Here is a 14208-nt window from a genome sequence, read left to right on the forward strand (position 1 = left end):
ACCCAAAGGCCATAAGGGAGCTGGAAGCGAAGCTCCTTATGGCCAGAGATAAAAAAGGGAGTCTGCGACGTTCAAGACCTCATTTAAGGTCGGCTTGCTTGCTTCTAGAGCAGGGAGAAGGGAGGTGGTGGCGGGGGGGTGGTGGGGGGGGGGGGGGTAGAAGAAGCACAAAACACAAAGGTAAGTCACTCTGTCGCCACTCCATTCCCACAGGACCTTCATCCTCGGAGCAGGAGCTGTTTGACATTGAGCTAGCTACTCTGCCTGGCCATGCTCTGACAACTCCACTGAACCTGGCCCTGGAGCGACCTCAGTCTACCCCGAGGCCCCAACTACTCTCTCCAGACCTCTTGGCACCTTCAATGCCTGAGTTTCTGACTCCAGGCTCAGATCCAGTAGTGTTTTTCAATGCCATTTATTCAATTTTTTTGCCTAATCATCAATGCCACCTGGAGTAATTTCGGGCTGCTTGGCTCACACGGCGACCAGACGTTCTTGCCTGTAGCCCAGGTGCCATTTTGCACCTTCCCTTCTGAAACTAAGCATACTCCATATTTCTTCAACATGGCCCTTCGTTTTACTTGGATGGCAAAGTAGCCAAGAAAGACCCTCCAGACAGGATTAGAGCCCATTCCACTGAGGCCAAATCCACTACTTCTATGCTCACCAGAGGCGTTCCAGTCGCAGATATATGCAAGGTGGCAACGTGGGAATCCCAGCACACCATCACCAAACATTACTGCTTGGATTCAGAGGTGTGCCAGGACAACCACTTTGTTAAACATGGAAATCCTGTATGACAGATAAAGCAATCTATCAACTCTCCTCCAAGGGCAGGGAGCTGCTCTGAAATCTGTTCCACAATTGAGGAATCTGCAGACAGGAGTATCCGTTAGAAAAAAAAGTTACTTATTAGTGGTAACTTTCTTTCTGGTGGGTACTGTATCTACTTGCAGATTCCTCATCGATCCACCTGCCTCCCCGTTGGATGTGTTATAGGGAAATATAATAGAATCCCAGTTCATGCTTTGGTACTGCGGTATATCGCTGAAGTCAGTCCATCCGCTGACTTGGAAAACATGGATGAATAACTGATGTTGTTGCGCCACGATGGGGACTATAAGGCTTTGGTGGGGTCACCTACACCACTTCAGGAGTTGTTAAAAGGCCAACCCCCTCTACTGGCAATGTGAAAACTTTGAAGTTTTACAGATCCAGTCTGATGCCTGGGGTAGCTCTACAGGTGAGAGACCAGGAGATGGAGTATCCACCATAAAGAATGTTACTGTTGGTAAGTAACTTTTTTCTTCCATCAAAAGGTGAACCTTTGACCCTGGGTGTTACAAGTCTCCTACACAAAATATGGCAGAAAACTATTAACCATCAAGTGGCAATTCTAAGTTTCAATTATATTTAAATGATGGCATCAACTTGTTTGAATTGTTGATTAAATTGCTGTTCAAACTTGATAAAACTGAACAACTAATAAGAGAAGGGGCTTGTGACATACAAGTATCCCACTGTGAAACAAATTGGACTATTATGCTCACACCATCCCCCAAGAGGACAGTATTAAAATTAAGATTGTATTTGTTTTTTATAATGCAAGATGAAACAACACTGTTAAGGGTATAACCCCATGTTTTGACAAAACAGAGCAAAGGAGTAAAACGATTTTTAAATAGATATAAAAAAAAAGCAATATGATGATTTTCGACAATAAGAACTGTGATGGCTAGGAAAAACTGGGCACCCCCTCTGCAGGCCTTTGCTGGCGGGAAATGAAACATTATCCGCAGGGTAGCGCAGCTAGCCTTTGCGGATGGTGTTTCATCCCGCCACCAGGCTGCGTGACGGCGGGAGCCTGGTGGTGGGTGACGGCTGGTGCTGGCGGCCGCCACAATGTGCATTATATGGCGGTTAGAACCGCTATGCTGGAGGGCCAAACCGCCATGATCATAATGAGGGCCTTAGTCACTGACAATCCATGCCCAGTGTGCAAGATGGTTCTGTACTACCAGGCCGTCAACATGCATGGTCTGTATTCCAGTGAAACAAATACAGAAATATGACTCAAAAACTGGTGAGTAGTTAACATATTTGTAACTCAAATTGGGACTTGATTAGACCGTCATTTAATTAACTTTTTCCCCAAGGACCTTCAGGGTCAGTGAGATTTTAGCTGGAGTTAGGACTTTGAAAGATGTTAGTTTGTATTGATTATAAAGTTGCTTATTTCAAAGAAAATGCAAATTAATATGAACAATTTAATATTAATTTGGGATGAAATTTACAGACAAATATGCATATATGCACTGCCCCATGGTCCACTAACACAGTGGGGAATTACTCTAACATTTATGACAATCAATGAAGATCCTACAATGCAGTACCCATGTTATATTGCTCACACTGGGCAGAAAGACCACGTGAAACCAACCTAATCCGAAACTGGTTCAGTCATCAATTTCTCAAATGGTTTCTCGGAAATTACGATTACTTGAAGCACAACACTGTGCTTTCCTTCATTCTTCTGAACCAAGTTTTTGGCCTTAAGGAATAGAAATTTTGGTATCTCCATTAAGACTTATTCTAGTGGAAACACAAGAGGGATTGGATTGAGGTTTAAGCAATGACGTCTGTGCCTCTTTTCAGATCTATATGTACTGAATGATTCAAAATCACTCTGAAATAAGGAAGCAAGCCTTCCTTCCACTGCAGTTCTACACTCCTTAACTATCTGTTTTTTTACAGATTTTTACAAATAAATACAAGCAGAAAGCAACCTTTTTCTATGTCTGTATTTATTCTCATATAAGGTTACAAACAGAAGGAAGTTACTCTTAACGATTCACAGAGTTGTCAGTCAAGACTGAAGCCTAGCTGTGAATAGAGACACCTGGGGGAGGGACCGGGGGTGAAGGAGAATGCTGTACAATTAAGTGTAATCAGTTGCAGATATGAGTGTGTGAACTACAACACGTTTTTATAGTCATACATTTATGTATCATATGTGGGTATGTGCAGTATCAAAACATGTTAGGTATTCAAGAATAAACATGTTTTTGTCAAATAGACATAGGCATAGATATACAAGTTGCAGTCTTATTTTTTCACAGAACGCCAAATAAGAAAATAAGTTATTTACCTGTAATTGTAGTTCTCCAGTACTGGAATCTTTCATAGATTCACATGCTTGAATCATTCTTGTCGTCCAGAAGGGAGTCCCTGGTACCATATAATAGAAATGTAAAGTTAAATCCATAGAACATGAAGACCTTAGGCCCTTCAATTTTGTAACCTATCATAGTCTATTTAAAAAAAAAGATCAAATCTGTCTGTCAGCCAATCAGGCTGCCTTGCCCTTTAGAACACTCCTGAGAAATGCTCCAGACCCTCAGATTTTCCACAGCACAAGGGCAGAAGAGCCATAATTAGGAGAGAAAAGATAAACTTCTCAGGGGAGGAGGGTGGGTCGCATGTGAATCTATGAAAGATTCCAGTACTGGCGAACTACAGTTACAGGTAAATAACTTATTTTCTTAATCCAGTATTGGAACTTTCATAGATTCACATGCTTGAATCTGAGTAGAAAGCAGTAATAATAGCGCACTGCAATATGAGATATTAAGAATGCTAGTCTTTCCAAATATCACAGCAGAAAATGTATACCCAAACAGTATCATTTACGAGGTAACTCTGAACACAAGTCATAATATGTGACTAAACCTATGAAAAACAGTCCCATATGAAGTTATTAAAAGAAAGAAAAAAACACATTATATCTTATGTAATGCGCCTAACTAGAAAAGGGATGATGGGAAGAAAGAGCTAGCTCACCTTTAAACTGAAAGATGCGTTAGAACTACCTGGCCTACGACAACGTCCCCTTGAGGGGTTGAGTCGATACAGTAGTGTTGTGTAAAGGTGTAGCCATTCTTCCAGGTAGCTGTTCTGCAAATGTCCTGGAGTAGCACCCAGCAAACAATGCAGTTGAAATAGAGCTTGTGGAACGAGCATGCACCTAAGTATGTAATGGCTTTCCTGCTGTGCCAAAAGTGAATTGCAGCAGCTATCCATCTAGCTATGCTCTGTTTGGAAAAGGGTTGTCCTTTTTGTGCTATGATGTAAGCCACACATATCTGGTTAGATTTACGAAAACTCTTGGTCTTGTCTATGCAGAATTTGATGCATCTCTTGATGTCCAACATATGAAAAGCTCTTTCAGTCGGTAGGGAAGGGTTCACAAAGAAGGTCTTTAAGTCAAAAGTTCATGGAGATGAAAGTCCAAAAGAAATCGGGGATAAACTTTGGGTTTTGTGTGAAGGATTACCCTGACTTCCTTAAATTGTTGGAAGGGTTCCTGAATAATGAGATCTTGGATTTCACGGACAAATCTGGCAGACGTCTGGGCCACAAAGAGCAACCTTCCAAAGTACTTTAAATCTGCTCTGTGAATAGGCTCAAATGGGTGCTTCATGAGCTGCAATAACACCATCTTCACGTGCCAAGATAGAAGAGGAGGTCTGACTGGAGGGGAAACCATAAATAAGCCTTTGAGGAACTGTTTGATTAGTCTGGGCGACCATAATGAGGGAGATCTAGGTGACTGTCTGAAATGGGATATGGCAGCCAGGTGAACTCTGATGGTTGCATGAGCTAACCTTGAGCATGTCAAATGTAATAGGTATGGCAACAACTGCTCCGGTGATGAGGAAGGATGTATCCGTGCCTGTTGACACCATAAGCAAAACAAAATCCATTTGTGAGAATAGGTTTTGTTAGTACTGTGTGCTCTGGCCCTACAAAGTATCTCTCTACATTCAGGTGAGATGTTTAGATGGGCAAACTCATTGTGTTCAGGAGCCAGGATGATAAGTGGAGAGACTCGGGATCCGGGTGCAGGACCTGGCCCTTGCTCATTGTCAGTAGATAAGCTGAAAGTGTCAGTCGGATGTGAGGTTTCTCTGACAGCAGGAAAAGCTCAGTAAACCAGTGCTGGCAAAGCCACCTTGGGGCAATTCATATTATTCTGCAAGGCTTGTTCTTAATCTTTGTGAGAAACTTTGGAATCAGGGGAAGGGCGGAAAGGTGTAGGCAAAGATTCCGGACCATGCCATCAAAAACGCATTCCCCCATTATCCCGAATGGTGATGCCATCTTGCAAAGAATTGGCATCTGGTGTTCTGGGGTTTGCAAACAGGTCGAGATTGGGTTTGCCCCACTGTGAAAACACTTGGCTGTTTCCGTATTCAGTTCCCACTTGTGGCAAGGGGACCTTGGGACATGCCCCACTCTTACATGCACTCCATTTCGGATGGAGCAATTCCAGATGTCTTGCAACTCCCGAGAGAGGGGAAGTGATCTTCTATCTCCTTGTTTGTTTATGTAGTGCATCGTTGTCATATTGTATGTTAATGTAAGAACAGCAGAGTTATTTATTCTGGAAAGGAAAGCCTGCAAAGCTAGATGTACTGCCTTGAGGTCTAGCAGGCTGGTGTGACAACCCTCCTGCCACTTGCCACTGACCTGTAGGTCTTGAAGGTATGCTCCCCATCTCTCCAGGAAAGCATTGGTGGTAATGACCAACTAAAAGTGTTGAGCGAATTAAAGGCAGACTGAAAGGTGTGTCTGCCGCATTCACCAAAATAGAGCTTGTACCATAGCTGGAGTGGCCTTAATGACGTTGTTGAACAACCCTGTCTCTTGCACCCATTGGAGGTCTAGTTCTTTCTGAAGGGGTCCCATTCGTATGCGGCAGAACGGAATCCGAGGAATGCTTGGAGACATCATTCCCAAAAGTGACTTGTAAAGGCATACTGAAAGAGACTCTTTCTGAACAGCCTTTGCCAGTAATATTAGTTTGATTTGTCTTTCTGATGTGGGACAAGCCTTGTTGCTTATACTATCCAGAGTTGCTGCCAGAAAGGTTATAGTCCTTGAAGGTTGTAGATTTGACTTTTTCCAATTCAAAGTAAGACCTAGCTCGTTGAACAGGGCTATGAAGGCCTTGAGGTTTCTGCGCTGCTTGATTGGAATGTGCTTCTACAAGCCAGTGGTCTAAGTATGGGATCACTTGGTGTTTTTGTTTCCTTAAAAAATCTGCAACAAGCGCCAGGCATTTGATGAATATTTCTGGGGCTGACTTCAGGCCAAAAGGAAGAAGTCTGAATTGGTAGTGACTCCCGGCTACTGTGAACCTTAGGAATCTTCTGTGGGAAGGATGGATGGGGATGTGAAAATATGCATCCTGCATGTCTAGAGTTGCCATAGAATCTCTGTGATTAAGCCATATGAGAATATCTTGCAAATTTATCATGCAGAACAATTGCTTTTTCAGATATTTGTTAAGGTCGTGGATAGGATGCCCTTCTTCCATCTTTCACGAATGGAAAAAAAAAAAACAGGAATAGTATCCCTTTCTTGGTGTGAAAGAGGGACTTCTCTGTATCACTCCCTTTCGGAGCATGGTCTTGACATCCAAATTGAGCAGACATAGATGTTAAGATAAGGAAGTGTGCTGTGGGTTTAATGGTAGGAGCTGAATAAATTCTAGGGTGTCTCCAAAGTCAACAAGGTTGAGGATCCATTCGTCCAACGTTATCTCTTGCCAGTGTTGGATGAGCTGGGATATTCTTCCTCCTAGTCTGAATGGTGGGGAGAGCGGAGTAGCCGGAGCTTGCAACTAGGTCACTGGCGACAACCAGATTCTTTCCCCTGACGTGGTGATCGTCATCGAGGAGTAGGTCTGTTGTAGGCCGCTTGAGGTGGTTGCCTTTCGGAATATCGATAATGAAACTGCTGAGAAGTAGATGTATAAGAGTGATAACTGTACTGTTGAAAACCTCCTGTATATGAAGGCATCCATCTTCCTCTGGCTCCTCGAAAGGGCACATTTTTGAACTGGAGATTTCCCAATGATCTAGCCATATCTGTGTCCGTTTTGTCTGTAGCACTTTGTCTACATGCTTGCCAAAAAGGGCCTCTCCATCAAAGGGAAGGTCCAGAATCTTATTTTGCAATTTGGGCCTAAAGGAGGTAGTTTTAAGTTAGCCTTGCCTCCCGAGCACAGCAGATGCTGCCATGCGGCGACGATGTCCATGGTGCAGTTTATAGTTTCCCCTTAATGCAGGATTTTTTTTTTTGCCTCCATCTTAGCCTCTTCTGGAAGTTGATGTATGTATGAGGCGATGTCGGCCCATAGCTGCCAATCATATCTGCCCAAAATAGCCAGAGAATTTTCCACCCTAACTGCTAGCGCTGACATTGAGGGAAAACGCTTACCAATGTTATCTTAGCATCTTCCCTCTTTGTCCAGAGGATCAGAGATTGGAGTGGAGAGGTTCTTGAATCTTCTTTGGGCTGCTTGCATAATCATTGAATATGGCTTTGGATGACCAATTAGACAAGCCAGGTGTCCTCAGGTGCTTTATATTTCTTCAAGGCGCGGAAGAACCACAGTCACTCTAGACGGATTCTTCATTACCTAAAGGCCCACTTCCCAAATATAGCTAAGAATGAGCATGGATCGTACACTTTTCTGGAACGGTTCCTTGAAATCATATAAGAAACCATCCATCTGTTTGGTAGGCATGGGGAGTGCACATTTTTTTAGCTGCCCTTTTCATCAAATTGTGAAAAACCACCAATATCTTCCGGTGACGAGTCCACTGGGGTAGGTGACGGAGATGATGGCACAGGGATGAGGTAGTCATCCCATTCCATATGTGTGTCATGAGCTCTCCCTCTCTCTCTCTCCTCATCAGAGGTATCTGCATTAAGGAGAAGGGGTGTCTGTGGTGTACTCCTAAACCTAACTGAGGTCGGTAATGACATAGGTCTCTGTGCAGGTGTAGATTGCTGAGCAGCAGGAGAGGTGGCAATGGTGGATGTCTGATGTGTAGGAGTTGCAGTAAATGGAAACTGCTTTCTATAATCTGAAAGCATGACTTGTAAATCAGAAATTAGAGATACATGTAGACAAACCATTTATTCCTGGAATGGCTGCTGATTCTGGTCATGGTCCATATTCCTCCTCCTATTCCTCCTCTTCTTCTTAGCACTTTACAAGTAACTCGAAGGGACAATGCGCGACCCCAAAGGACCCCCTCCCTCATCAGTCTTCTTCATCCAAAAGATGAGCTGGTGTAAAATTGTCACCTTAGTGGGAGAGGTGTGTTTTGGGGTCAAAATCGTGCTTTTTTTGTCTTGGAATTATTCCTGTCGTCAACAGTGCCGTTGACGGGTTCGTTAATGTTATCTTGACTGCCATCAGTGGGCTAGTCGTCACCAGTAACGTAGTTGGCAAAGTAATAGGTGTTGAAGATGGAGCTGTTGTCAGTGTTGTCCACGAGAAACTCAGGAAAACCTTCAATATCGATAGTCTTGTTATTGACGCTGTTCATGTGGACGTCATCAACAAGAAAGAAGAGGTAGTGGACAACGTGATAACTGTAGCTGTCGTCGTCGTTGATGATGCCGTTGTATATGTTTTCGTTGTCGTTGCTGACGCCGCAGACAACTGTGTCCTTGCCGATGGTGGGATAGTTGTTGACGATCTGTCGGCACGCAGAGCTGAAGAGAGTTTTTAAATGAATGACTGATCTTCGGAGAAGGTGTAGACGGCTCAGGGGATGACTTGTTAGACTTTTTATTTTTTTTAAAGAGACAGCAGGGTCTTTTTTCTCCGTTTTTAGAAGAGGATGATTTGCGCTCCTGAGGAGATGCTGAAGGACTGTGGCCGTTGTAAGAGCCATGTTGGTCTTCTTTTAGGCCTTTTTGGGCTGCTCAGAGGAGGATCTTGAGTCAGGTGATCTCTCACTCCGATTAGATTTTTTAGGAGGACCAAGAGGAATCAGAGGCAGAAACTGGCTCTTTTCTGTTTTTGAGCTTTTGAAGCCAGATTAGCAGCCTTCCTTCTCTACCCTTCAATGTTTTAGTTGAAAAGGTATGACCTATCTTACAGTCCATGGCAGAATGAACAGGGTAGAGGCAATAAATGCAGTCTTTGTGAGGGTCTTCTGAATAAAGACTTTTGTCCACAGGTACCACAAGCCATCAGGAGACCTTTCTTCTCCTTGTCTCCATTATGAAAAAAGGTAAAAGACAGATTTCTTGTATGAAAATGCTGTGGGAACCAAAGAAGTACTTCCCCAGCACAAATATATAGGCAATATGACTTGAAAGTATCCAAACAGGAACTGAGCAGAGCTCAGTGGAGACTCCCTAGCACGATGTGCAGTAGAAAATATGAGGGACTGGAGCTACTCTCAAGCGTGTGCTAGAGGGAAAGGCAGCCTGATTGGCTGACAGATAGGTTTGGTCTCTTTTTTTTAAATAGACTATGATAGGTTGCAAAATTGTCTCCATGTTGTGTGTGTGTGTGTGTGTGTATATATATATATATATATATATATATATATATATATATATATAACTTTATATTGCTATTATATGGTACCAGGGACACCCAACACGACGAAGGGGAATGATTCAAGCATGTGAATCTATGAATGTTCCAATACTGGAGTAAATATGGATCAGACACAGACGGAAATGTACAACAAATAACAAACAGCCGGGAGCCCTAATTATTTCTTGTAAAATTGAATATTTTTATTTAACATTACTCTAAATAGGGAGATTGACAACTGCATTAAGTCTCAACCAGGAAACTTGGGTGGAAAGGAAGAAGACAAGAGGCACTCAATTCTAAGCCCAATGGGACTTGAGTGCTGGATTTGCAATTCTAAAAGCAATGCAGGGTTGTTCATTGCATTGACACCAAGAAAACTCTGCACACATACATGGCATGCTCCCCAGCACCATGACACAGTGGAAGACGTTTTCATGATTGGTGCTTAGCAGCTATGAATATTTCACAAAATGAGCTTTAGTAAAAGACAAATACTTTTGCTCCCTTGTTGTGTCAGTCAACAACTTTGTGAAGTATTATTTCAAGGATACAATCTTCTATACCTTATGAAGAGGTAAATGTACTTACATCTGATGGCAAGTTATCTTTCCCACCTACTTCCGGCTCCACTTTCACAGGCAACTCTTCTGTGTCGATGCTCATGGAGGACTTTTTATGCTTCCGTGCTTCATCCTTCTCTTTGCTTTTCTAAATTGTAGCATAAAAGTAAAGTGAGAAAGAAATCATTTGTTCATGGAAATTAACTACAGCATGATGGTGCACTTTATTACCATTTTCTGCTAGTTCAAACAACCCAGGTATGCACAGTTGTGTGAAGAAACACAAACCATGTTAATGGTCCTTATTCTTATATATTAAAAATGAAGAGAGAACCTACGACTTTCACTGAACACAGCTAAATATAGAATGGCTTTCTGCACACTGGTATAGTATATACTTTTTATTATATATTGTCTATACAAAACAATGGACCTAAGGTTTGCAACTCAAATACATTCATTCGGAAACACAACTGAAAGTGACAATATGAAACAAAGCTAAGAAACCAGACACCTAGATCTTTTTTAAAACTTCCCTGGACCTCCTATATTTCAGACGTTGACAGAGTGACTCAGGATGTGGTGAGTAAGGAAATGAGCTACTTACCTGTAACTTCAGTTATCCAGTATTTGTACCTTTCATAGATTCACATGCTTGAATCATCGTTGTACTAGGAGTCCCACGGTACCATAATAAAGCAGTATATAAAACCATCAGGCTATAATGGCAGTAGGCCATCAGTTAAAAAGCCCTGTACTCTTTTTTTTTTTTTTTTTTTTTTTTTTTTTAAAAAGGACCAAACTTGAACTTTGACCAATCAGGTACTAGCACCCTCTAGAATACTCCCAAGAGAGGCTGATTCCCTCAGATGTTTGAGCACAAGTGATAACATCCCTAGTTATAAGGGGAGCCTCTCAGGGGAGGAGGGTGGGCCGCATGTGAATCTATGAAAGATACCAATACTGGATAACTGAAGTTACAGGTGGAGTGAGAGAGAGAGATAAAGACTTGGTTCCCCCTTGCTTACCAAATACATGCTGGTTGTTTTGTCTGTACGGACCAGCACAGAGGCTCCTGCTATTTGTGGAAGAAAGGCCTGTAGAGTGAGAAATATCGATTTCAGTTCCAGGCGATTGATATGCATTGATTTGTGAAGTGTGGACCACTTTCCCTGTATCCGTAGGTCCTGTAAATGACCTCCCCTGCCCTCCAAGGAGGCATCGGTCTTGATGACAAAGTCTGGTACTGAAGTCAGGATTGTAAGGCCTTGAGAGAGATGATTTATGTGAGACCATCATGCTAGTGTCTCTTTCATCCTTGGGGTAATGGTGATCAAGTCTTTGAAGGAGCCTTGTGATTGGATTCATTGTATCTGGAGTTCCTCCTGCAAAGGCCTCGTGTTTAATCATGCCAGCAGGACCAGGCTTATTGTGGAAGAGATTATGCCCAGGAGAGACTTGAACAGTCGTACTGAAACAGACTTCTTTTGGAGATCTGTAGAACTAGGTTTGACAATGTTTGTTGCCTGTCTTGTGACAGATATGCCTTGTTTCTGATTGCATCAAGGTTGGCCCCTTAAACATTATAGTCTGACTTGGAATGTGTAGGAAGTTAAATAGTGTGCACAGAGTCCAAGGGTTCCCCTTAGAGGTAAGAAAGTGGCAAAAAGAGATAATTCTAATACTCTATTTTGTGGTAGTGTGGTCGAGCGTTAGGCTTATCAGAGGGTAGTGTTAAGCATTTGTTGTACACACACAGGCAATAAATGAGGAACACACACTCAAAGACGTACTCCAGGCCAATAGGTTTTTATATAGGAAAATATCCTTTCTTAGTTTATTTTAAGAACCACAGGTTCAAGATTTACAAGTAATACTTTCAATGAAAGGTATTTCACTTAGGAACTCTAGGAACTTTGAATAATCACAATATCATGGACAGTCTTGGAAAAAATGGCAATAAGCTATTTTAAAAGTGGACACTGTGAAAAAAATCAACAGTTCCTGGTGGAGGTAAGTAAAGGTTAAGTTCACAGGTAAGTAAAGCTCTTACAAGTCTCAAAGTTGGGTCCAAGGTAGCCCACCGTTGGGGGTTCAAGGCAACCCCAAAGTTACCATGCCAGCAGCTCAGGGCAGGTCAGGTGCAGAGGTTAAAGAGGTGCCCAAAACACATAGGCTTCAATGGAGAACAGGAGTGCCCCGGTTCCAGTCTGCCAGCAGGTAAGTACCCGCGTCCTCGGGGCAGACCAGGGGTTTTTGTAGGGCACCGGAGGGGGACACAAGCAGGCACAAAAAGTACACCCTCAGCGGCACAGGGGCAGCCGGGTGCAGAGTGCAAACAGGCGTCGGGTTTTGTATAGGAAGTAATGGGGAGACCCAGGGGTCTCTTCAACGATGCAGGCAGGCACGGGGTGGGGTGGGGAGGAGGGGGCAGGGGAGGGGGCAGGAGGCTCCTCGGGGTAGCCGCCACCTGGGCTAGGCAGAGGGTCGCCTGGGGGTTGCTCCTGCACTGGAGTTCGGTTCCTGCAGGTCCTGGGGGCTGCGGATGCAGTGTTGGTTCCAGGCGTCGGGTCCCTTGTTACAGGCAGTCGCGGTCAGGGGGAGCATCTGGATTTCCTCTGCAGGCGTCACTGTTGGGGCTCAGGGGGATCGCCTCTGGCTACTCACGGGCTCGCAGTCGCCGGGGAGTCCTCCCTGTAGTGTTGGTTTTCCGCAGGTCGAGCCAGGGGCGTCAGGTGCAGAGTGGAAAGTCTCACGCTTCCTGCGGGAAAGGTGAAGTCTTCAAAGTCGTTTCTTTGTTGCAAGAAAGTTGCAGATTATTGAACAGGGCCGCTGTTCAAAGGAGTTTCTTGGTCCTTGGTTGCAGGGCAGTCCTCTGAGGCTTCAGAGGTCGCTGGTCCCTGTTGGATGTGTCGCTGTTGCAGTTTTCTTCGAAGTTGGGAGACAGGCCGGTAGGGCTGGGGCCAAAGCAGTTGCTGTCTCCATCTTCACTGCAGGGCTTGAGGTCAGCAGTCCTTCTTCTAGTTAAGGTTGCAGGAATCTAGTTTCCTAGGTTCTGGGGAGCCCCTAAATACTGAATTTAAGGGTGTGTTTAGGTCTGGGAGGGAAGTAGCCAATGGCTACTGTCCTTGAGGGTGGCTACACCCTCTTTGTGCCTCCTCCCTGTGGGGAGGAGGGCACATCCCTAATCCTATTGGGGGAATCCCCCATCCACAAGATGGAGGATTTCTAAAAGTAAGAGTCACCTCAGCTCAGGACACCCTAGGGGCTGTCCTGACTGGTGGGTGACTCCTCCTTGTTTTCCTAATTATCTCCTCCAGCCTTGCCGCCACAAGTGGGGGCAGTGGCCAGAGGGGCGGACATCTCCACTAGCTGGGATGCCCTGGGGCGCTGTAACAAAAGAGGTGAGCCTTTGAGGCTCACTGCCAGGTGTTACAGTTCCTGCAGGGGGAGGTGAGAAGCACCTCCACCCAGTACAGGCTTTGTTCCTGGCCACAGAGTGACAAAGGCACTCTCCCCATGTGGCAAGCAACATGTCTGGTGTGTGGCAGGCTGGCAGAAACTAGTCAGCCTACACTAGAAGTTGGGTATGTTTTCAGGGGGCATCTGTAAGATGCCCTCTGGGTGTATGTTACAATAAATTGCACACTGGCATCAGTGTGCATTTATTGTGCTTAGAAGTTTGATACCAAACTTCCCAGTTTTCAGTGTAGCCATTATGGTACTGTGGAGTTCGTGTTTGACAGACTCCCAGACCATATTCTCTTATGGCTACCCTGCACTTACAATGTCTAAGGTTTTGCTTAGACACTGTAGGGGCATAGTGCTCATGCACCTATGCCCTCACCTGTGGTATAGTGCACCCTGCCTTAGGGCTGGAAGGCCTGCTAGAGGGGTGACTAACCTATGCCACAGGCAGTGTGAGGTTGGCATGGTACTCTGAGGGGAGTGCCATGTCGACTTAGTCATTTTCTCCCCACCAGCACACACAAGCTGTGAGGCAGTGTGCATGTGCTGAGTGAGGGGTCCCTAGGGTGGCATAAGACATGCTGCAGCCCTTAGAGACCTTCCCTGGCATCAGGGGTACAAGTTACAAGGGACTTACCTGAGTGCCAGGGCTGTGCCATATGTGGAGACAAAGGTACAGATTTTGGGAAAGAACACTGGTGCTGGGGCCTGGTTAGCAGGGTCCCAGCACACTTTCAAATCATAACTTAGCATTAGCAAAGGCAA

At 44.4% G+C, this 14208-nt stretch overlaps 1 protein-coding gene across 1 annotated transcript in view; it reads right to left on the reverse strand.

The window, feature by feature from the left end:
* The window catches only part of AP3D1 (adaptor related protein complex 3 subunit delta 1), a 437106-nt gene that overhangs the window by 145739 nt on the left and 277159 nt on the right, over positions 1 to 14208 (reverse strand). The window contains exon 23 of the mRNA XM_069217822.1: positions 10004 to 10123. Coding sequence (XP_069073923.1) covers positions 10004 to 10123 — 120 coding nt within the window. The remainder of the gene's footprint in view (positions 1 to 10003; positions 10124 to 14208) is intronic.

The sequence above is a fragment of the Pleurodeles waltl genome, chromosome 12 (assembly GCF_031143425.1).
Source record: "Pleurodeles waltl isolate 20211129_DDA chromosome 12, aPleWal1.hap1.20221129, whole genome shotgun sequence".
NCBI classification, from domain to species: domain Eukaryota; kingdom Metazoa; phylum Chordata; class Amphibia; order Caudata; family Salamandridae; genus Pleurodeles; species Pleurodeles waltl.